Source organism: Leptinotarsa decemlineata, unplaced genomic scaffold (genome assembly GCF_025532065.1).
Source record: "Leptinotarsa decemlineata unplaced genomic scaffold, Ldec_3_MD MMD2_tig00004433_RagTag_RagTag, whole genome shotgun sequence".
NCBI lineage: Eukaryota > Metazoa > Arthropoda > Insecta > Coleoptera > Chrysomelidae > Leptinotarsa > Leptinotarsa decemlineata.
The window spans coordinates 189,977-216,391 of record NW_027412608.1 but is presented as its reverse complement, the minus strand read 5'-3'; the positions used below and the strand labels follow the sequence as shown (position 1 = coordinate 216,391).

The following is a 26,415-nucleotide window of genomic DNA, read 5'->3' as shown; positions in this document are numbered from 1 at the left end:
GTTTGACATAGCATCAAATTTTTTATTTGTAGACGCTGTTATGTCAGACATTTTTATGTCTACATCACTTGTAAGTTTGTCAAATTTACGAGTGAAAGTTATCCGAGCCTCTGCAATTTTATCGTCAAATGCTTGCCGGGCGTCCCGAGCAATATTGCCTATTGTGGATTGTATTGCAGCTTGTAGGGCTAGAAGTATAACCTCCTTTGTTCCGTTAATTTCCCCCTCAAGATATGATACAGTTACACAATCACTCTTGTCAATTGGTTCGCTTATATTTTTCAATATTTTTCTTTGCATGTCATAATGACCATCTTTTGTTAATTTAAAACCAATCCCGGGAGGACCTCGAATGACATTACCACCCAATTTTCTTTTTCTACCAAACTTATCGATTGTTTTAGACATTGTGCACTCTACGATGATTCTTTTCAAACTGATATTTCTTTCATTTACATTATGCTATATACTTTACAGTAATTGGTTAGGAAAATAGAAATGAAACAAATAATATTTTTATCATTTTTTATTCATCTAAGTAACTTGGTAAAAGTGATACATATACAATACATAATACAATAATCACAAATAATCACAAATAAGAATGTTCCGGTTTGAAGGAATAAGCAATAATACTTCGAATTATAATTCAATTATTCATCTCTACAGTCAACAAATTGATTAGTTGGTCTAAGGCGCTCTCTTGAGAAAAAGAATGAACGATTTCAGACACCCAACGAATGTTATCATTAGGATCATTTCGATAAAATTCTATATCGCTATGACCCCATGGAAGAGTTCGAGTGGTATTCGGAATGATGAATCTCTTGTCGTCATGATACGATAAAGCGACTTTATTTTTCAATTCAGTGTAAATATCATGCAATACGCTTCTGAACGAGTTCATCTTCCTGAATATCATACCTCCCTCTTCAATGATTTTTTCATAGTCTTCACATGTCAATTCATTCTTTATAACAGATCGTTTCACACCTTTGGCCTTCTTCAGTTCACCATCAACAGATTTCACGTAATACGCTTTAGCACCTGTACCGTAAAAGCTGATTATTGGATCATTTGGGAATTCATCTTTGAAATTACCCAGAACTGACTTTGTCACTGGAATATTGAATTGGTTTCCTATTTTATAATTAGATGTATCGAACTTATTTATATTATTTTTGATAAATTCATAGAAATTGTCTGTATTTACTTTGAGAATAAGGGAGTCGGTATCAGTGTAGAGTAAGGACGCATCTTCTCCAAACTGTTGTTTGATACATCCATAGAAAAAATCATACATAACTGTTTTAGATAATTCTAGAATGGAAAATCCTAAATAAAGTGGTTTATCATAATGAACTTTTACTCTGGCCAATTGAATGGCAACAAAATTTTCTGTAAAAATAGAGCATTTTTTATAATTTGGTCGCGATATGAGACAACTAGCACCTATAGTTCTTTTTATATTTTCCCAATGTGTAATGAGTCTAACATCAATTCTATTGTCTACGTTTTCCATTGTTTTTCCATAGACTGCATTATTCATTAGTTTGTAGAAATCTTTTTCAGATTTGTTATTAGACCTATTACGCATTTCAGTATTCAAATCTATATAAGGCTTCATCCAACATGATTGCTTAAACCTCAATACTCTATGTGTGTTCATCACTATCAAACCATGATTGACAGCTTGCTGTAAGTTTCTATAGTGAACAATATATTTTCTTTTGTCGTTTAAATTTGGAATTAATTTGGGAACTTTCGATTTTGCATATGGAGGTATCAAACGTTCAACTAAGAATGGTAAATCGGAATGTTTATCATGAAGTTCTTGGGGATAATGTATATCCACTTCCAATACATATCCATAAGGACTATTAATATCCACATTCATTATATCAAGATTGAGAATTTCATGAGGTGCTAACCATGAAAATTCACCTGTTGGTAATGGTTGTGACATGCTGTGACCATATAGATTTGTTGCATCCAAATATGAAATGAATGAAGATGGTTCATTTGGATTATAATCCGGTAAAAATGTATTGTTTGCTTTATGTTTCCTTTCACTACATTGACTTATTCCACCACGAATACCTTTTTGAAAGAAGTGAACCATATCAATATCAGTTAGTAATTCCAATTCAATATTAGTATATTTCAACATGGCATCCCACGATAATCCGGGTGCAGTGAAGTATTGTGCCGGATCCAATTTATATTTATCAACAGATATATTTCTAAAGTTTTCAAAAATGTCACATAATAGTAACACATCTGACTTTAAATATAAATCAGAGTATTCACCCAAATCCTGACATTCGAATAAATTCCAAACAAGTTGAGCTCTCCCATAATCATTATCTGATATATGTTCACAATTGAGTTTATCATAAAATTGATTTTTGGTTGGAAGTCTTGGATGATTCAGTTTTTCGATGTCATCAACAAAACTATAGGGAAATACACCTTTCTTTCTCATCAAATTGAAATTTTCAATTTGTGGGAAATGTTTGCGCATCTCGATACACTGATCAGATGTTAAATTTGCACCTAAATTCTCCAAAGAACTAGGCATGAATCTGAAACTATCAATGAATCTCATTTTCAAATAATTCTTCTTCACCCTACCATCTTTATCCGTATAGGAGTGTGTAAAGAGATGTTTTGTGAAAGATATATATTTCTCATTAGTTTGTGGGATGACATCCACTTTATCTTTGTTTTTATACAATTCCTTTATGAATAAATGACAATCATATCCACTGAGATTGTGAAAAATTATAGGAATGAAATTTGGCAATTTAAAATTAAAATTACAAGATGAATGAGCAGCAGGGGACCTTTTTTTTCCTGTGAGGTGACAATGATCCCTCACTTTGACTTCGCCATCATTAAATTGTTTGGAACAAATGCCACAATTTGTGGCAGAAGCAAACTGTTCCTCTTCTTCAGGAGTTTGTACATCCATAGGAATAGGAAACCTGAGATGATTTTCATAAATATTTTTCAAATCATCTTCGATTTTGCTAACGAATTTCTGGGCTGCATCCACACCCCTATACGAAACAAATTTTGATAAATCATCATTGTATGAACATTTAATCAAATAAGCAAATGAATAAGGCTCATGTTTGAATGTCTTGATCGAATACGAGTATTCAGGATTTGGTTTAGTGGTTTGAATCGGCTTCAGTACTGATTCAAAATCGGCATACACTACAAATGGCACCTTCATTTGTTTCTCAAAGTTTTCAAAAGTTAGTATATTTTCAGGTACCGTTTTCCCATATTTATTGACTTTGAAATTAGTTGATGGTGTTGTAGTACTCAAGTGATTACAATCATTTATCTTATGACGTAATAGTAATTGTTCATTAGAAAAATATAATAAACAGCCATCACAAAAATATTTCTTATGTTCATGAGCCGATAATTGACTTGAAACTAATATTGAAAGATCTTTGATCCAACAATAATGATTATTACCGAAATCATCTGTGATAAGTAACAAATTGACATGTCTTCTAAGTCTTCTCTGAGAGTAACGTAATGGTCCAATTATTTCATACATTATTTTACCCTTCTCGAATTTACTTTCTAAACCGTACACATTAACTGAAATATCATTCTTGTCTTCAAATTTCACAATATCTTTCAACTTTACCGGAAAATTCATACCTGTTACATCTATGACTGTACTGAAATGTGGATACGATGAAACTTCTGATGTTCTATCGATTGCAGGATGTAATGCTGAAGTGATAGCCCATGCAAAACAATGCTGATCTTCATTACGGACATTAACCACGGCCTTCCTACGCTCGATACATTCAGGCAGCTTCACATATGAACATCCACTGAGCGGGCTGTATTTATTAATGTTCAACTCCAGAAACATGATTTTTTCACAAGTCCAACCTTAAAAACAAAACAATATTACTAATCCATCCAATTAAAACTTGGTAGAAATGTTTACCTGAATCGCGTTCCTGGAATTCTGTAGTTTGAGCGATAATCCCATTTCGAAATCCATCAAATAAGGAATTCAAATCAGTAGATTGATCAACTGTTCTATTCTGTGAATTAAATGATTTCGTTTCCTTCAGGTCTTGTGTTTGTAGAATATAACTCCCAAATACTTCCATATTCACTTTGATGATTTTGTGAACCCTGATGGCCGATTCCAATAATTCTATAACTTTCTGCCTGATTTCATTAAAGAATAACATGTAATCGGTGGAAACAATGGAACTCTGCACCCTGTATGTCGCAATCCGACGTTTGAAGGCGCTCTTTATAATTTGAACACCATCACTGAATTGAACACATGTATTATTCTTATGTTGTAGAGTTATATTGTGAGAATTCACTTGAGTCAATGGAATCATCACATTACAACAATTACATGTGTACATAGGTGCTGCAGCGTCATCTAATCTCACTCGTTTCACTGATGGACCTCCTTGGCAACTCTGGAGCTGATGACGACGAAGGTTGTCACTACGGGTAAAAGATTTACCACATTCACAAGAATACATTTTCTATGATATGTTCTCACTAACTCACTCGATGGAAACTGACATAACCAACACTCGCCCGCTTCTTAAATACCATAATCCACGTCGCCTGCGCATCACCGTAGAGAGTGAGGGTAGGTAAGGACACATCGATGCATCCACTAGAGATGCCTGACGTCACAGCCAAGCCCATCTCCCAATTTGATGCGATAACAGTTGCCGGCACGAGCAAGCAGTGGTCGTTGCGCTCTCGGAGAGGGCAGACGTTTGCACAGTCCTCGCCCGCCTGCGTGTCACCATCAATAGCGAGGGTAGGGTGATGCGTTACGTCACATCATTCACTGCTTCGAGAGCGATACGAACAAGCAATTGTCGTTGCGCTCTCGGAGAGGACAGACGTTAGCACAGTCCTCGCCCGCCTGCGTGTCACCATTGATGGCGAGTCTGGGGCGTTACGTCACATCCTTCACTACATCGAGGGAGGTGAGAGCAGACCGATGAATACGCATTACTCTGCCACACGTCGTGGAGTGAACATGTCGCTCTCTAGCCGTTGAACGGTTATTGCTGTGACGTCACTCCACTACTAACTTGGTGCCCTCACACCGATGGAGCATTCATTACTTGGAGGATCTTCGAAGTATGCAGACGTATGTTTGTACATAGACAAACAGGCACATGATGAAACCCTGTACCGTGCATTCTCTTACACACACACACACACATACAGGTTTGATAATATTAGTGGATCCCGTGCATGAAAGGTATTTGTGGAGCCAGCTCTGAAATATAGCTGAAATGATGCTAAAAAAAATCAGAACCATGGAAAACTAATTTGTTTCGCTTAACTCCCCGGGATAAGACATATATGTTGAAAAACTATTTGTGGCACCCTGGATCCACTAATATCATCAGACCAGGGTGTGTACGAAATATTCCACAAATATTAATCTTCGAGGTGAGTGTGTATCAGATATTCCACTAATGTAGCACAACATATATTTTGTGCAAGGAATATACCATAAATATTATTCTTCGAGATGAGTGTATTAGATACTCCACTATCATAGCACAACATGTATTTTGTGTGAGGAATATTCCACAAATATCATTCTATGGGTTGAGAGTATCAGATAATTCACCAATAAGTATAAGAAAAAATTTATTTAACACACAAATTTATTTATCTGGTGAATAGATGATAGTTAAAATAATAATTGGAAAACTAAAAATATTATTTGCTGATTTCAGGGACACCTAATTTGTAATTAGATTTATCGTAAGCTAGTAATTGATGGATAGAAAATTAAAATTCAAGAATTGTGTTCATGATATAATTTAGTATATTTTTGCCTTGAAGAAGCCATTGTATGGTGAAACATATGTCGCGGTTTTGTAAACTATCAATCTGTGAAAATCGATTATAAAGTTATATTATGAACATTTGTTTCTATTTTGTTCACCAACTTGTTGGATATCTATACTAGAACTTCTGCCAAGTCCAAGGACGATGTTTTTCTTCGTAATGGTTGTATTAAGGGAAGTAAAAACCTAGACAAGGTTTGAGTAGCCGAATCTCTGGAGCTGATGATCGGTCTAAGCGGAACGTCCTTCTTGTGGATTTTGGGTAGACCATACAAGTGAGGGGGCCTACTGTGGTGCAGTGTTAGCCATGATCTTTCCTTGTCCGAAAAATAGACTTGGTGTTTTTTTCAAAATCTGGTACAACTTCCTTTCGATTGATGCAGTAGGGTCCCGTACGATCTTTGTGTATCGTCCCTTCTGCAGAACCTCTTCGATCTTCTGTTCGTAGAGAACGGTATCCATTACCACAGTAGCGTTTCCTTTATCTGCAGGTAGGATCTTGATGTTGTTGTCTCTACGTAGGCCGTTCAGAGCTCTACGTTCTTCCTTGCTGATATTAGATGTTGGAACTGGTTCTCGATCCAACTGCTCTCTAATTTTCCATCTGAACTCTTCTGCCTCGGTCTGGTCAATAAGGGAACTGGTGGATTCCACTGCAGTAATTATCTTCAAAGTGGGCACAGATGTTGGCGTAATGGCAAAATTCAGGCCTTTCCTCAACAGGGTTTCCTCTATTCCCGTGAGCGGGCGGGAACTCATGTTGATGACGTTGGTGGCTTCATAGTTGTCCTGTTAATTGTCCTGTTAATTATCACCGTTGGAAGAGGTCAACTTTGCTGCAGGATGCCACAGAACGATTCGAAGAAATAAGAAGAGAGACATTGGAAGAGGATCATGGACCAATCTTCGCCAAGATTGAAAGCACGTGCTTGAAGATCCGCCAAGACATGGAGAATACCCACAACAGAAAGTGGGGGAAGTTAGTAAGGAAACAATGCCCAAATACAGACCGAAAACACTGTAATACAAAGGAAGGTCTCGAGAAGGAACTAGACATCATCAAAAATGATCTTAAGCGGAATGGATACTCCAAAGCGATGGTAGAAAAGACTTTGGCTAAAAGACAGCAGGAGCCTCGCAAGGAAGAGAAGCCGTCACAACCAGTGCTTGCACTTCCCTACATCAGAGGATTATCGGAGAGGATAAGAAGAATTGGTTCCAAGTACAACATCAGAACCTGTTTCAGATCCGGTAACACTATCCGTAGCAGCCTCACGAAAACCAGGCCCCCAAACGCAGACTGCGATTCCAAGAATTGCATTTACCGGATACCCTGTGAGTGCGGAAAATCCTATATTGGTGAAACTAAGAGACCATTGAATGTTCGCATTGCCGAGCACAAGAAGCACACACAGCGAGGAGGAACCAGCAAATCAGGAATAGCAGACCATGTTTGGACCCATCAACACATCGATTGGTCCCAAGCTGAGATTTTGCGCAGAGAGGAACATTGGTTTAGGAGAAAATTTAAGGAAGCCGCATACATGTTGTCCAACAACGTATTCAGCCAGGCCAACGTAGGAATACGAAACATATGGAAACCCATCATCAAACGAAAAATGGCCAACTCCCGCCAAAACGGTCATCTCTCACGGAATCAGTGAAGCGGAAAATAGAAAGCAGAGAAAGTGAAAGTATTTCAACGATCTATAAATAGTCATCTCTCGGAGGAATCAGTCCAGTCATCACCCGAAGACGATTGTAGATACCAACAATCGAAACGTCGTGAACTAACGTGACTTGGAATCTCTACACTTTTTTTATTTTTATTATTTTCTTTTTTCATTTCTTTAATTTTTATTTATTCAATTATTATATTTTTACTTGTAGGTTATTTCACTATCATTTCATTTCAGGTTTATTGTTGCTTAATATAATTGTTATTTTCAGCTATTCTTTTTTTAATTTATTCTTTTTTACTTGTTTCAGGGATTTCAAATCATTTTATATAATAGACAATGGAAGTCCGAACTAGTGAAATTCAAGTTCATCTGTATTCTGCAAGATTCCCACATATTTTGGCTCGGCAAATTGTCGTCCGTGAATAGAAAACTAGTTTGATATCTCTTTTTCTGAATTTGACGGAGTTCTCTTGGACATATATTGGTTCCTTCGATTGAAAATGCCTGAAATCTTGGATTTGGAATTATATTTTTAGCAAAATTTGTATCAAATCAAACTTTCCTTTGAAGTTTCCTTGATAATAATGGATGATATTGGATTAAGAACTGTAACATAAGATCATAATATTCTCAATAGATCTGGGGAAGTCACAGTGTAGATAATTCCAAGTCCACAAATCCCATACAAAATTATTATTTTTTTATAAAAACACGAAAACAATGTCACTGTTACTCTACATGCGTTCTACTCGCCAAGTTGAAATCATCAGGATCTATAAGCTATTGATTATCTACAAAATTACCTGCTCATATCAATTACTCAGTCTGGGAATGAATAAAAATATATATATATATATATATATATATATATATATATATATATATATATATATATATATATATATATATATATATATATATACAAATAGGAAAGTTATTGAGTGTCTTGATATAGAAAGAGAAGTTAATATCGGACATAGCACTCATGAAAGTGGCAAACCATAGACACGTCTTTCGGGCTTTTGGCCCATCATCAGTATGGTGCAGCCAAGTGTAAGGATGGGCAACACTTGGTTACCAAAAGATAGAAATACAAATGCACGGAGCCACCAACAGGAGCCAACCGCACATTTGTGGTTTCAGATGATAGATCTTGTGTTTACAAGAAAACTATCAAAATCACCACGGAGGCAGTTACAGCTACCTGCGTGACATCCGGGTCCAGGAAATTATACAAATAGGAAAGTTATTGAGTGTCTTGATATAGAAAGAGAAGTTAATATCGGACATAGCACTCATGAAAGTGGCAAACCATAGACACGTGTTTCGGGCTTTTGGCCCATCATCAGTATGGTGCAGCCAAGTGTAAGGATGGGCAACACTTGGTTACCAAAAGATAGAAATACAAATGCACGGAGCCACCAACAGGAGCCAACCGCACATTTGTGGTTTCAGATGATAGATCTTGTGTTTACAAGAAAACTATCAAAATCACCACGGAGGCAGTTACAGCTACCTGCGTGACATCCGGGTCCAGGAAATTATACAAATAGGAAAGTTATTGAGTGTCTTGATATAGAAAGAGAAGTTAATATCGGACATAGCACTCATGAAAGTGGCAAACCATAGACACGTGTTTCGGGCTTTTGGCCCATCATCAGTATGGTGCAGCCAAGTGTAAGGATGGGCAACACTTGGTTACCAAAAGATAGAAATACAAATGCACGGAGCCACCAACAGGAGCCAACCGCACATTGTCTATGGTTTGCCACTTTCATGAGTGCTATGTCCGATATTAACTTCTCTTTCTATATATATATATATATATATATATATATATATATATATATATATATATATATATATATATATATATATATATATATATATGCATTCAGTTTTCATTAAGAGTGGATTTGATGTATTTAAATCTATCTCAACTCTTACTGATACATAAGATCATTTTTACGATTTTTCATACTTTTTGAAAAATAGTTTTTGAATTCTTTTGTTTTACCTCAATTATTTTGCATGCTGTTTCCTGTACCAATAAATCCAAATAAAGTATTCATGAATCGATTTTTTGTACAATGGTTATTATAATAATGAGAAAGTATCGATTGTTTTTCTCTCCGAATGTATAAGTAACAAAACTTAATAATCCAGTTGGTATTCCACTAATATACACGAATAGATAGAATATTATTTACACAGCTACAGCCAGAAATTCTAAAAACTTACTGGAAATAACCCATATAGAGGGCGCTCAAAGCAGTGACTTTCGGTATTCCACAAATATTGGTGTGTATGGCAACATGCATGAAGGGTCTTAGTGGCATCTTACACATTGAAACTACGAAGTAGGTATAGACAGACTCGTCATCAGCTGAACTATGCGAAAATCAACGAAAAAATTGTGGCATGAGCGTGCAAGTATACCACAATTGTGAAGTCTGCCACAAATACTGTTTTTTATATACACAGTGTTCCACTAATATATGTAAACGTACACACACACACACACACATACACACACAAAATCTCATATGAAAAAAAAAATCTGAACGATCCATGCACCAGACACTTCAAGGTCACAACGCCTTGACTTCACTGCACAACAAAAAAAAAGCAAATAACACGTCATATTGGTGGGGGGAGGATTAGAACCGGGAAAAAATTTCTGAACGATCCATACACCACACCCTTCAAGGTCACATCACCTTGACTTCACCAAACAACAACCAATAAAAAAGCAATTAATACGTCATAGTGGTGGGGGGAGGCTTAGAACCGGCTCAAATCTCCTTCTCTCGAGAGCAGTGCCATTAGGTATATTATAAAGCTTTGCGTAACGAGGTAAACTATGCAATCAAACGTGAAAAAAAAGCATATATTCAATTCCAACTCACCCACGTTGGCAGAAACATATGGAAGGAACTTAAAAATCTGAACATTATTTCTAGTAGTAAGAGGTCTCTTATTCCAGACAGTTTAACTGGTGATCTCAATGTACTGAACGGTAACTTCATCTCTGGTACAGGTTCGAACATCCCTGACAAACATACCGTCAAATATTTCTCCAATCATACTTTGGAGAATACTAGACAGCTCTCGTTCTCTCCTATTGACGAATTTAAGGCTCAAGAAAAGTTACTTTCTATCAAATCCACGGCCACCGGCCCAGACAAAATTTCCTTAACGATGATCCTGTATTGCTGTCCTCTGATATTGCCATGCATCGTCCACATTTTCAACTTCTGTCTAATTAATTCTGTTTTTCCCTCCGTTTGGAAACAATCAAATATCATCCCATTGCCTAAAAAACATGACGTTTCAAGCATGAATGATCTAAGGCCTATAAGCATCCTCTGTACCCTGTCAAAAGCTCTTGAAAAAATAATTGACGAACAGATTCGTGAGCACGTCCTGATGCACAATGTTCTTCCACCAGTCAGGTTTTCGTCCAAATCATAGCTGCGCCACTGCTCTCCTCAAAGTGACGGATGACATATTCTCATATATAGATGCGAACAATCTTTGTGTTCTCGTACTTCTTGATTACTCAAAAGCTTTCGACAGGATTAATCATGAATTGTTGTTAGCTATTCTACACTATATAGGTTTTTCTCCATCTTCGCAGCAACTTATGTCTGCTTATCTCAATAAACGCACACAAAGACTCATACTGAACTCCACATCATCAGACTTCATCGAAACCTTGTGTGGTGTACCTCAGGGATCAATATTGGGCCCGCTACTCTTCACTATTTACACCTCTCAATTCTGTGAACATTTGAAACATGTAACATCACATTTCTATGCGGATGACACGCAGCTGTACCTCGCATTTGATGAAAAAGATATCGTTGCTGCCTGCAATGAGGTTAACGAGGATCTTGCGAGACTTGTCGATATATCAGAAAAATTCTGTTTATCCATCAACCCAACCAAATCCAAAGCCATACTTTTCGGTAGGAAATCGACCAAAAATAGATCCCGACCTCTAATTTCCCTTTACATCCGAAATGAAACACTCGAATTGTCAAATTGCGAAAAAAATTTAGGCTTGTTTCTTGATGACTCCCTCACGTTTTCCACGCATATATCACATATAATTAAAAAAGCTTTCGTAAACCTAAAACTGATCTATTCCAACAGAGATATTTTAAATAAAGCATGCAAAATCACCCTATGCGAGTCACTCGTCCTATCCCAGCTAAATTACTGCGATGTTGTTTATGGGCCGGCTATAAAAAACTACGATAGAACTCGCCTACAAAGACTCCAAAACTCTTGCACCCGACTGATATGCGGTATTAAAAGACGGACTCCGACCTCGAGTTACATTACTGGACTGGGCTGGTTGCCTATGAACAAACGACGTATTTTGCATTGCTGTGTATTATATCACAAAATTTTACCCACAAAAAAATATTAAAAAATTCAGAGGCGTTCTGAAGCTCACAATGTTAATGTCCGGTTTCGACAGAAATTATCTGTACCCAAGCACAACACTTCGCTTTACCGATCTTGCTTCTCCTATGGCATCGCTAAAATCTACAATTGTATTCCCGAGGATTTCAAAAACTTGTCAATCATCAACTTTAAGAAAAAGGTTAAAAGTCTTTTGTTGGATGGTACTTTAGCAACAGACTTGTGATACATTGATGAACTTATGCGACATTCATTGCACTTTGTGACATAATTATTATTTTTATTTATATTTATATGTATATTTATATGTATATTTCAGTTGTACTATGTTTATGAGAAGGTATATTCTTTTTTCTTCTGGAGGGACCAGTTTTTGTCACTGGTCCCTTGACGTGGTTGCGTGGAAGAGCGCTATTCTATCTTTCTCAGAAGATAGAAGAGCGAACGATGCCATTTGCTACATAACATCAATCAACCTTGTTCTTTGTAACTGCTTTTTGTGTAGCAATAAAAACATTTATTATTATTATTATTATTATTATTATTATTATTATTAAAATGCATTTCAGGATCTGAAAACAGCTCTAGCGCAGAATACCTTAACTATACCATCCAAGGACTGACCTTTCGTTTTGTTTAGCAACAGATGCTTGTGATACGGACTTAGGCGCACAACTATTTCAGTTGGTAGATGGAGAACGTCGGGTGGTAGCATGGGCTAGTCGCTTATTATTGGACCGTGAGCGACGTTATAGCATTAACGAGCGTGAAGCATTAGCTGTTGTTTGGGCGTTAGAAAAATTCCGAATTTATCTATTAGGGAAACCTTTTATCATTTTTAGTGATAATAGTTCCATCACATATTTGAAAACGTGTCGCTTACTTTCACCCCGCCTAGCACGATATGCTTTAGCCATTCAAGAATACGATTTTGAATTGAAACATATTCCTGGAAAAGCGAATGTTATTGCGGACGCATTGTCAAGATACGCAGCCGTGAGACCCTCCACTCCAGCAGATAAAATGTTTAAAATATTATCATTGCTAAAACTCCCTACAGAATTTCAGAAAACACTCATGGAAATCGGTCTTTATCAAAGATCAGATGAAAAACTTGGCGACATTATAAACAAATTACCCGGCGACATTTCTTTACAGAGGTCATTCGTTATGCATCATAATTTTCTATATATCCGTCGTGAGAATGACGAGTTTTGTAGACTGTGCATACCGAAAAAACTAATTTCAGAATTTGTTAAAGTTTTTCACGAGGCTTTGGGCCATTTCGGTTCGTTTAAGACTTGGAAGGCTTTACAAGGAGAAGTTTGGTGGAATAATATGAATGTAAAATACAACTAAAAATTGAACAATTGAATAAATAAAAATAAAGAAATGAAAAAAGAAAATAAAAAGTGGAGAGATTCCAAGTCACGTTAGTTCACGACGTTTCGATTGTTAGTATCTACAATCGTCTTCGGGTGATGACTGGGTCATCACCTAGGAATAGCTTGTATTTACTTGTATTTAATTTCACTATTATTTCATTTCAGGTTTTATTTTGGTTAATATAATGGTTATTTTCAACTATTCATCTTCAATTCTTCTTTTTTAGTTGTTTCAGGGATTTCATATCATTTATATAGTAGACAATGGAAGTCCGAACTAGTGAAAGTCTAGAAAGACGTTTTTTTGCTGGGCTCCCGTCAGAAACGACGCCGGGTATTGCAGAACTGTTCTGATGGTAAAATGATGCATTTTCTTTCAATTCAGAAATAAATGATTCTAATGTTTCCACAGGCATACATAGCTTTATTTCTTCTCCAGTAATGCATTCTGTTGAGAAAAGTGCTTTTGATATGCCTGATAATGTTTTGGGAGATACTATGAATATGTCTGATTCATTTGTGTCCCATAAAATGTAGACTTTGAGTCCTCACCAGCTTCTTTAATTTCAACGGCATACTGCTTTGATGATGTTTTTGGCTATTGAAAAAATTGTTTTTCTGAATTTGTGTAGCAAATGTAATTTCAATGTTGAATGTTTACATTTTTTTTTGTAGAAAAAAGACTGTGAAATCTTCAAAAAAGTATCTTTGATAGAACTTCAAATAATCGAATTAAAAAACATGATGGAAAGATCAAATACATTTGGCCTACAAATGAATGAAATAGAAACGATCAGGGCATATATTCCCATTGAAACAATTGAAGATTTACACAATGTAGAAGACCTCCTAAAAAAAGAAAATGAAAAAATGCTAATGGTATAGACTAACTTTTCTGTTCAATAGGCTTTCACGGGTATCAAACAGATTATTTCACTCAAAAAAATCAGTGTACTAATCAACACTCATTTTGTCTTAACAGTGGCCTAGTTATTTGGCATTTTATCAAATTTTCAATAAACTATTTTAAAGAGCATAAAGTTGCATAATAATGTGATATAATCATTGATAATACACACTAGACACTATTATGAAATATGTATTAAAAGATACTTACTTTTCTTGAAAATTTCATATGCAAAAAATCATTTATCTATATAAATGACTTACATAATTATTGTGAATTTATCTTTTCATTGTCAATGTTTACATAAAAATAATATATAAATCGTCTCGAAAAAAAAAAAATATTTTTTCTCAGATTGTTTTCCTTAACATAATTGGAGGATCCAACATGAAAGACATATAGGTAAATAGAATTTCTTGGACAAAATTTAGCACAAAATTTAGCATCGAAAATATACTGAGAATCATGAAATAACAATAGTAGAAAGCAACCACTCTGAAATAATCGCTTGGAAAATAGGTTTACAAGGTGGAAAAGATTAGTAAATTTGAATAATTTTTTCAATCAATATAATATTTTTTTTAAATACTCTCCACAAAGTATAGCACCGGAAATATATGGATAAGCAAGAAATAATAATAGTTGAAACTCTGTGAAACAATCGCTTGGAAAATAGATTCATAAGGTGAACAAAATTATTTAAATTTAGCAGATATTTTCACATTCCTATTACTCAATATAAACTCAGATCAACCCAGTTACTGGCAGAGCAAATTTCCACACCACCCAAGAGGTATTGCTAGACCAGATTCGCATTAATAATTTATTCTGGTCATGGCGTGTTACTTTTTTATAATTTTATAATCGCTTGCAAAATTGGTTTACAGGGTGAAAGGAAATAGTGAAGTTGACTCATTTTTTTACGTAAATAATTCAGGTTTGTATATACTCTGCACAAAATTTAGTGACGGAATTCGACATGAAATCATGAAGTAACAATTGAAGAAAGCAACCATTGCGAAATAATCGCTTGCAAAATTGGTTTACAGGGTGAAAGAAAATAATGAAATTGACTCATTTTTTCACGTAAATAATTCAGGTTTTTATATACTCTGCACAAAATTTAGTAATGGATATCAATAGAAAATCATGAGGTAACAATTGAATGAAGTGACCAATAAGAAATAATCGCTTGCAAAATAGGTTTACAGGGCGATAAAAATTATTGAATTCAAATAATTTTTTCCACATAATATTTACTTTTTCATATGCTCCGCACAAAATTAAACAACGGAATTGTATAGGAAATTATGAAATAACAATGGTAGAAAATAACCATTGAGAAATAATCGCTTGAAAAAACTGTTTGTTCGATGGAAAAAATGTATTGAGTTGGCTGCTTTTACTGCTTTGTTACATATAATTCAATTTTTCATATACTCTGCACAAAATTTAGTAACAGAAATCAATCGGAAATCATAAAGTAACAATTGAAGAAAGCAACCACTGTGAAATAATCACTTGCAAAATTGGTTAACAGGGTGAAAGAAAATAATGAAGTTGACTCATTTTTTACGTAAATAATTCAAGTTTTTATATACTCAGCACAAAATTTAGTAGCGGATATCAATAGAAAATCATGAGGTAACAATTGAAAAAAGCAACCACTGCGAAATAATCGCTTGCAAAATTGGTTCACAGGGTGGAAAAAAATAATGAAGTTTAATAATTTTTTTCGTATATAATTCACTTTTTCATATACTCAGCACAAAATTTAGTAACGGAAATGTATTGAGAATCATGAATTGACAATAGTAGAAAGTAATTAGTGTGAAATAATCGCTTGCAAAATTGGTTCACAGGGTGGAAAAAAATAATGAAGTTGACTGATTTTTTCCGTATATAATTCATTTTTCATATACTCTGCACAAAATTCAGTATCAGATATCGAAAGAAAATCATGGAATGACAATTGATAAAAGCAACCACTCAGAAGAAATCGCTTGCAAAATAGGTTTACAGGGTGATAAAAATTATTGAATTCCAATAATTTTTTCCACATAATATTCAGTTTTTCATATGCTCCGCACGAAATTAAACAACGGAATTGTACAGGAAATTATGAAATAACAATGGTAGAAAATAACCATTGAGAAATAATCTCTTGGAAAAACTGTTTGTTCGATGAAAAAAATTTATTGAGTTGGCTGCTTTTCCTGCTTTGTTACATATATTTAAATTTTTCATATACTCAGCACGAAATTTAATAACAGAAATCGATTGGAAATCATGAAGTAACAATTTTAAGAAAGCAACTACTGCGAAATAATCACTTGCAAAATTGGTTTACAGGGTGAAAGAAAATAATGAAATTGACTCATTTTTTACGTAAATAATTCAGGTTTTTATATACTCAGCACAAAATTTAGTAGCGGATATCAATAGAAAATCATGAGGTAACAATTGAAAAAAGCAACCACTGCGAAATAATCGCTTGCAAAATAGGTTTACAGGGTGATAAATATTGAATTCAAATGATTTTTTCCAAATAATATTCAGTTTTTCATATGCTCCGCCCGAAATTAAACAACGGAATTGTATAGGAAATTATGAAATAACAATCGTAGAAAATAACCATCGAGAAATAATCATTTGAAAAAATGTTTGTCCGATGGAAAAAAATCATTGAGTTGGCTACTTTTACTTTCTTTACTTTTTTAGTTTTCTTCATAATTTATTTTCACCCTGTGAAGCAAGTTTGCATGCGAAATAATCGCATGCAAACTTGCTTCACAGGGTGAAAATAAATTATGAAGTTGACTAATTTTTTTCGTATTTAATCAAGTTTTTTATATAGTCCGCACATAATTTAGTAACAGAATTGTATAGAGAATCATGAAATAACCATAGTCAAAAGCAACCACTCTGAAATTGTCACTTGCAAAATAAGTTTACAGGGTGGAAAAGATTAGTAAATTTGAATAATTTTTTCAATCAATATATATACTCTGCACAAAGTATAGCACCGGAAATATATGGATAAGCGAGAAATAATCATAGTTAAAACACTGTGAAACAATCGCTTGGAAAATAGGTGAACAAAAGGTGAACAAAATTATTTAAATTCAGCAGATATTTTCACATTCCTATTACTCAATATAAACTCAGATCAACCCAGTTACTGCCAGAGCAAATTTCCACACCACCCAAGAGGTATTGCTAGACCAGATTCGCATCAATAATTTATTCTGGTCATGGCGTGTTACTTTTTTTTTAGTGGGTGTTCGCCAGTTGCCCTATTGTCCCACATATATCACGTATAATAGAAATTCTTTATGAAAAAACAACGAACAAAACTGCTAATCAGAAAGCCAATCATTAACATATCATTGTTTTGCATTTATTCAAAATTAATATAAATATTCCGCTCTTCTAATGAGGTGACAGAGACTTACCAAAAATATATTTTTTGTCAAGGCTTTGCTTTTAGCAAAGGCTTGGCCTCCTCCACCCCTCACAGCCTTACCCTAGCCACACATATTATACCCTTTATATTATATTCCAAAACCGCATTCATTTATTCAAAGTTAATATTGATTTCGTTTATCAAATGAGTAGACAAAGACTTGCCAAAATATGTACTTTTTGCCAAGCCTTCGCTAAAAGGCCTCTTCTTCCCCTCACAGCTTCACCCTAGCCACACATATTATACCCTTAGAATATATAATTTTCCAAAACCGCAAATCCGCAAACTGATCACTATCAAACCGCCGCGCCGTGTGACATTTATTCAAAGTTAATATTGATTTCGTCTATCAAATGAGTAGACAAAGACTTGCCAAAATATGTACTTTTTGTCAAGCCTTTGCTAAATGGCCTCCTCCTCCCCTCATAGCCTTACCCTAGCCACACATATTATACCCTTTGAATATATAATTTTCCAAAACCGCAAATCCGCAAACTGATCACTATCAAACCGCCGCGCCGTGTGACATTTATTCAAAGTTAATATTGATTTCGTCCATCAAATGAGTGGACAAAGACTTGCCAAAATATGTACTTTTTGTCAAGCCTTTGCTAAAAGGCCTCCTCCTCCCCACACAGCCTTACCTTAGCCACACATATTATACCCTTAGAATATATAATATTCCAAAACCGCAAATCCGCAAACTGATCACTATCAAACCGCCGCGCCGTGTGATATTTATTCAAAGTTAATATTGATTTCGTCTATCAAATGAGTAGACAAAGACTTGGCAAAATATGTACTTTTTGTCAAGCCTTTGCTAAAAGGCCTCCTCCTCCCCTCACAGCCTTACCCTAGCCACACATATTATACCCTTAGAATATATAATTTTCCAAAACCGCAAATCCGCAAACTGATCACTATCAAACCGCCGCGCCGTGTGACATTTATTCAAAGTTAATATTGATTTCGTCCATCAAATGAGTGGACAAAGACTTGCCAAAATATGTACTTTTTGTCAAGCCTTTGCTAAAAGGCCTCCTCCTCCCCACACAGCCTTACCTTAGCCACACATATTATACCCTTAGAATATATAATATTCCAAAACCGCAAATCCGCAAACTGATCGCTATCAAACCGCCGCGCCGTGTGATATTTATTCAAAGTTAATATTGATTTCGTCTATCAAATGAGTAGACAAAGACTTGGCAAAATATGTACTTTTTGTCAAGCCTTTGCTAAAAGGCCTCCTCCTCCCCTCACAGCCTTACCCTAGCCACACATATTATACCCTTAGAATATATAATTTTCCAAAACCGCAAATCCGCAAACTGATCACTATCAAACCGCCGCGCCGTGTGACATTTATTCAAAGTTAATATTGATTTCGTCTATCAAATGAGTAGACAAAGACTTGCCAAAATATGTACTTTTGCCAAGCCTCTGCTAAAAGGCCTCCTCCTCCCCTCACAGCTTTACCCTAGCCACACATATTTTACTTTTTCATTGAGGACTGTTTCATAATCGGTAATCCGCAAATCAGGTCCATCAAGCCGCTACTCTGCATTTGTTTACAATTTACAATTTTTCAATAGTTTTAAGTCGTATCTTATCTGCATAACTATTAACGGATTGAAACCTTTTATAAATATAATTTTCAATAACGGGAACATAACTGACATATATTATTATTATTTATGAAATTCCCTTTTTTATTAGACACGCATTTTTTATGAATAAATCTCTTACAGTAGTCGCAACTGAATTCAATATTTTCGTCGATATTACGTGAGTATATCAAGCAACACTTCCTAATATCATCCGATTTAGCCAGTATCATTGTTTTCAAATCATTGCGGTAAATTGCCATGCCTGTTAAAGACGTTACCTTAATATTATTGACTATGCACTCAAAAAATGTAATACAGAAAGCTCCACAATTATCTGAATCATTTTGTCTATCATGATCGTAAATACTTATGGAAAGATTGTCATTAACACGTTTTTCTGCATTGTGTTCATTGTAAAACTTCAAAAATTTAAGAAATATATTCCGGTATACTGTAGTATTTTCTACGTTACTTCCTAATGGATCGAGATAAGCAAATGTTGAATTTTTAAAATCTACTATAGCGAGGCAATGATGATTTCTGTCCTTGTTTATTGGTAAAGCAATAAAATTTTTATTGAAATGTATTTTGGTCACTAGGTTTTCATTAATTTCTGGTTGAAATATATAAGTCACAGTTTCTTCAGGAATTATTTGAAATTTTTTACCTACATTTAATAAATTGAGACAAAAGTCTATTACGAAATTTGTAAGCCAGTTATTCCCAGAAAGCCTGGCAAAATCTGATGAGCATAAAACATTGAAGCAGGGTAGATTTTTGAAAACTGCTACAACATAATCGCGATCAGACTCTTTATAGTAATTTATATCATCTATTAATCCGTTAGCTAGAAACTTCAAGTCATTAATTGGTCTCCATTTTCGTGCGTCATCTTCAACGTTTTCGAACTCAAGTAAAGTTGGTAAATAAAAATAATAAAAAAATTCTTTCAATTTTGGAGTTTATTTTTGAAGTTTATCTCTTTCGATCTTCTCCGACAATTGAATTCCTTGAAAATTATAAATTATAAATTCGCACCATGCCCTATCAGATATTTCCAAAAGACCTTGAATTTGATAGTAATAATCTGAATTTTTTTTCAATTTTTTATCTTTACCGATGTATTGAAGTTTCTCTAATGTTTCACTGGTGTTACAGTCGCGCACCTTGAAGGGACATTTAATCTCTATAATGCCATCTTTACTCAAAAGTCCATCTGGAGACCCACCTAAATACGAATATATTTCATGTATTATTAAGCCACTTTTTTCATATTTGAAACCTGTCCGATGTGGAAATTTTTTTAGTGCTAATTTTTCACAATCAATACCATGCCTCATAGCTGCATTTGTAGTATTCTTCGATGATATTAATGATAGTGCGATATTCTTTTTTGATGCTGATGTTTTTGATTTACATATTTTACCGAAATTTGATGCTGTTAATCTTTTTTTCCTTTCTTCAAACCACAATGGAGACTCTCTCTGATCTCTGGTTTTGCGTTCAATTAAACACCGATTGGAACTCTCTTCTTCTAATTTCTCAAGTGCTTTCTTACACATGAATTTCAAATTCTTAGATGAACAATTCTTACAGTAAAAACTACCACTATATGATTCATTTTGTTCATCACAGATCTGATGAATCCACATATCACATAGATCGCATTGTACCCATTCTACAGAATACTCCAAATCTCCTAGACCACAATAAAGACATTTATATGACGCGTCATTTAAAAATGATTTTTCCGGAATACAGAAGTCGCACACGAAAGATCCGCTATACGTTCTATTTCCGAAGGAAGGATCACATTTGATGTGTATCCAACGACTGCAACTATCACAAGCTACCCATTCCTCTGTAGTGTCAAGTCTACCAAATCCGCAATACAAACATTTTTCCATGACACTATCATCCGTAAAAATATGTGTACATTCATAATTAATATGTTTCGTAGTATCCGAATTCGATTCGACCTTTTCATTACGCGACGCGTTGAGTAAAGCCATTTTTTGAAATAATTTACTGAAAAGTGCGTACTTTATTATTTTTTTTGTTCCACGATTCTTGCACTACATGATCTGAAATGGGGTCTACCCGCTTTCGCTGTTTTGTTAATTTAGATTTTGGAATTTTAAAAATGAATTCTTCATGTAGGGCCAAAACATTTTCCCTGCTTTTCCTCAGATACCTGGAACATTTCAAATTTTTGATACCTTCCAAAATATTTTTCTTTAGATTTCCGAAGTAATTTTCAACATAGGTATTACTAATATGGCGTACCATATTCTTCTTTTTCAGAATTATTTCCGTCCATAGTGAACAAAATGGTAAATATCTCGAAAGTATGATGTGGAGAAATTTCTCACTTAAATATTTATTAGAATTTACAATTTCAACGGACGAAGACAATTTATTAGTTTCAATTATTTCTTGTAATATATTATTGAAATGTTTATAGAAAATACTTCTTTTGTGCAAACCGACATATTTTTCATCAGGTCCTTCTAAATTATTTTCGATATGATTATTACTATCCTGGATTTCATTGTCTAAATCAGCTGAACGGATTCCACAATCTTTAATTTTCAATAATTTGTTTAAATTGTACTTTGTACACGACCATGGAGCGAAACCAATCTTCAATTTCGTAAAAGTATTCCATATTTATCACGCTAGCCAATATGTCTTTGAAAAATCCACGCATTTCATTATCAGCCTAACATTCATTTATATCTTTACTGAAATTTTTAATGATATGGGCGCAACACAAATGCAAAGTTACGAAATTATTGTTGAAGTCAGCTTTTCCCAATGCAATATCGTAAGTGATTCTCAAATAATCTATTAATTCTAATCTATTGCAAGCCTACAAGATGGCATGAATATTAGCAAAACTATTGTCTGTAACGACCGATCCAAAACTAGGCCATTTATCATGTTTTTCACAAAATACTCAAAATTCATAAAATAGAGAGGAAATAGATTTGGTAAAATGGGTACCTGAGATCATTTCAAAAACAGGAAAAATTCTTCCTGTGACTATTGGTAAAACTGCGCAGTATAAATAAACTCTCTTTGTTTTAGGGGTTGGTTTTCTCACTATGCCACCAGTAGCGTCAAAAAAAATCACTGGTAATTTATCCACCCCGCTCTTATCTAAAACGTGGAATTGTTCTTCGCTAAGTATTCAGAATGTTCTTCTTGCATTTTCAAAACATCAATCAGGTCATTTTTATCCCTATCCCAATGTGATTCAGCTTCAGATTTAATTTTTCTAATAACACAATCGGATTTTATGTCTTGGAGATTTCCTTGTTCCAAAATTCCTTCTTTTGCGAGCAATACCTGTTTTTTCAAGACTTTTACAATTCCCTTTACACAGGAAGTAATTTTATTCGGATGACAAAAACGAAGAGAATTACTGAAAACATAGACGGAGTGACAAGTTACAAACTTTTTACATCTGGAGTTATTGTTTTTATTAACGCAAATATTTTGATTGAACCGTCTTTCATATATTTAGGATATTTCATTACTACAGTACAAATATTATTGACATATTTATTGAGCCTGTTCCGAAAATAAAAAGGGTAAAATTCAGTTACTAATTTATTATCACGAATAAGATACTGCATAACGTCACTTTCAATTTCAAATTTTCCCTCCAATAGACTGCACATCTTGAATGTATTTAGCGGTATATTTCCAACGTTATGTGAGTTTACTGGAAGTACATCATTGTTACTGGATGGAGATAAATTTCAGGGGTAACTTCATGTTTTTTATTCATTGACGCCGATGATAGTAGTGTAACAAAGAGACTTCTGGCGCAATGGGAGTGGGGGTAACCTATCAGCGTCATCGAAATCGACGCAGGATGGAACGAGTATAGTAGCGATTTAAGCGTGGAACTCCGCCCCTCGGCCCCCTTGGTACTTCACCTAACCTATCGGCCCCCTTGGTACTCCACCTAACCTATCAGCTCCCTCGGTCCCCTTCAGTCACGTGATTTTAAATAAAAAAAGGTTATAGTTATGAGATTCGAACCTGGGTCGTCCGCGCCGTAGACATTGTCCTTAGCCTCTACACCATCGTAAGATATTGAAGTTAACTGCGAATGTTGGGATTTATAGCGTTAGTTTTGTCAGGACCGAAATTGACTCATTCATTATACTTGACAGCATTTTTATTTTTGATTTCCGTAGATTGTAATCGTCATTATCATATTGAAGATAGGAAAATATACTTAGATTTGGGAAATAATTAATATTTCATGTAAAGAGGTGCATGTGTGTGTGTGTAAGAGCGAGAGGCGCGTGTGACGTAATCGATGCACAAATTTACGTGGCTTTGCGTATATTGAGAGATTCATTTGAATAATTTATCGTACAGAATTGTTTCATGTCCTGTTATCAATAACCGCACAAAAATAGGCGCTCGATTCATCGATACAAAAGTATCGTTTCATTTGAGATTGTACAAAATTAAGGTTAGTACTGTTTCCAATGCCAGCATGGCAGGTTCGGCGTTGCCAGTTGTACAATAAATCATTGTTTATGGGGCAATGTAGCGTTGCCGGTTTTGGAATTAATCGTGAACTACTCGACGAAAATTGGAAGCGCGAAAGTGATATATTAATAATAATGAATCAGATTTAAGAAAAAACATTACAGATTAATGAGGCTGTATCGTTTCAAAGTGTGATCCCTCAATGTTACAAGGTATCTCAAAATACATCATTGAAAACAAATATGGCGTCGAAGTGTACAGGGTGCGTCAAAATACATCATTTAAGAAAAAACACAACAGTTCCACGAGGCTGTAAGTTTTCAACATGCGATCCCTCAATGTGTACAAGGTATCTCAAAAATACATCATTGAAAAACAAATATGACGTCGAAGTGTACAGGGTGCGTCAAAATATATCATTTAAGGAAAAAAACATGTCGATTTGAAATATGATATTAATGTGTATACAGGGCGTTTCAAAATACATCATTTAAGAAAAAAACATGTCGATTCAACAGAAGTCTAGCGTTCCAACATGTCGGAAGTCTCGTATCTTTGTTAACCAAGTTAGCATCATCAGGAGAAAGAGGAGATCCAAAAGTGTCGAGAGGTTAAGCGTTGTGGACTCAACGTGAGGGTGATGGAAGAGCGAAGTATTCGACAATGACATTTCAAAATACGTAGTTTTACGTGCGTTTTCGATCGTTTTTCGTGCGTTTACGATCGTTTTTCGTGCGTTTACGATCGTTTTTCGTGCGTTTTCGATCGTTTTTCGTGCGTTTTCAACCGTTTTCCGTGCGTTCATTCGTTATCGTTTCATCGTTATTGTCGTAACGGTTTTTCGTGTTTCAATATGACAGTCAATTATCATTTAACGCGTTTCGCTAACCAAGTTAGCATCATTAGGAAATGACTAAAGCCCATGCTTTGTCGTATGAAGGTTCGTTTTGCGAATTTTCAGACTCTTGAACGGAACCTTGTGGAACACCCGACCTAACTTCTGTTACAGAGTGGTGTCGGTCAGCCAATCAGAATGAAGACATCAAATATTGCTCGATTGATTGTGCTAGATAAAATTGAACTGGAGAATGAGGGTCGAATCATAATAATAATAGTGATAAAACATTAAAAGCTTGAAAGTGACGTAGTCAGCGTGGGAGGTGGTGGCGTGTGTGAGGATTTGTGGAAATAAATGAGTTATTACAAAAAATAATAGCGCAACTGTCAGAAGGGCACTGAGTTGTATATTCACTAATAATGATCGGATCGTCGCACACAGCACGTCAAATGAAAGGATAAGAAATGGAGGAAGAATTGCAAATTCAACAAACTTGTAATTAAAAAATGTTGGGTTATGAACAACTATAAGTTTATTCCAATTGCAGAAGCTTGATTCAAAACGCAGAATTTATTGACAAAGAAAATGAAAAAATCATTGGATACTGAAACATATGATATATTTGGATTCCTTAGTGTGAGAAGATTTCGAATCCATCAAAAAACGACCACTTCCGGTTTTCACTTCCGGTCCTCCGATTTCGATGACTTCAACATCAATGGATTCGTTTAGATGTCATGAAACATAATTAATCATTTGTCGAAGCCAAAAGGGCCTTATAACCTATTTTCATTATACTAGCAGCAACAGACCGATGTGGGTACTCATTTCAAATGATTTCATTTTTAGATTATGAGAAGTATAATATCGAGCATCTAATGTGAAATAGCATAGAAAGAATTGCACATTTGAAGAAAATCATTGAACATATTTGAAATTAAAAGTTATTGGGTTATGAACAACTACGAGTGTAATGTAATTGCAAAAGTTTGATTCAAAACACATAATTTGTTGACAAAAAAATGAAATAATCATCGTATACTGAAACATATGGTATTTTTGGATTCCTTAGGGTGAGAAGGTTTCGAATCCGTCAAAAACAGGTCACTTCCGGTTTTTACTTCCGGTCGTCCGATTCCGATGATTTTGATATCAATGGATTCGTTTAGATGTCAAAAAACATAGTTAATCATTTTACGAAGCCAAAAGGACCTCATAACCTATTTTCGCTATACTAGTCGCAACAGGTCGGTGTGGGTACTCATTTCAAATGATTTAATGTGTAGACTTTAAAGAGTATAATATCGAGCGCCTAATGTGAAACAGCATAGGAAGAATTGCAAAAAGAATCATTGAAAAAACTTCGGATCGCCACGTACATCATGTCAAATGAAAGAAGAAAAATTGCAGAATTCATCGACAACGAAAAAACAAATATGGTGCAACATGTCAGAAGGGCACTAACCCACATCTTTATTAATTATAACTGAATCTCAACGTGCAGCACATCAAATGAAAGGGAAACGAATGCAGAATTCATCAACAGAGAAAAAAAAAACGGAGACGATGCCAAGAGGGCACAAAGTTGTATCTTCACTAATAATAGTCGCATCATCACATGTAGTACTTCAAATAAAATGGGGAAAAAAAGCAGAATTCATGTGTTTGTTGCGCTATTCAAATCCAAGGT

At 34.9% G+C, this 26,415-nt stretch overlaps 1 protein-coding gene across 1 annotated transcript; it reads right to left on the bottom strand.

The window, feature by feature from the left end:
• Positions 1-551: 551 nt before the first annotated feature.
• Positions 552-4,544, bottom strand: LOC141484106 (uncharacterized). Its single transcript, XM_074179165.1, has 2 exons — positions 3,983-4,544; positions 552-3,924 (listed from the first exon to the last, which is right to left on the bottom strand). The coding sequence occupies exons 1-2, from the start codon at positions 4,542-4,544 to the stop codon at positions 650-652; spliced, it is 3,837 nt and encodes a 1,278-aa protein (XP_074035266.1). The 3' UTR covers positions 552-649.
• Positions 4,545-26,415: the final 21,871 nt, after the last annotated feature.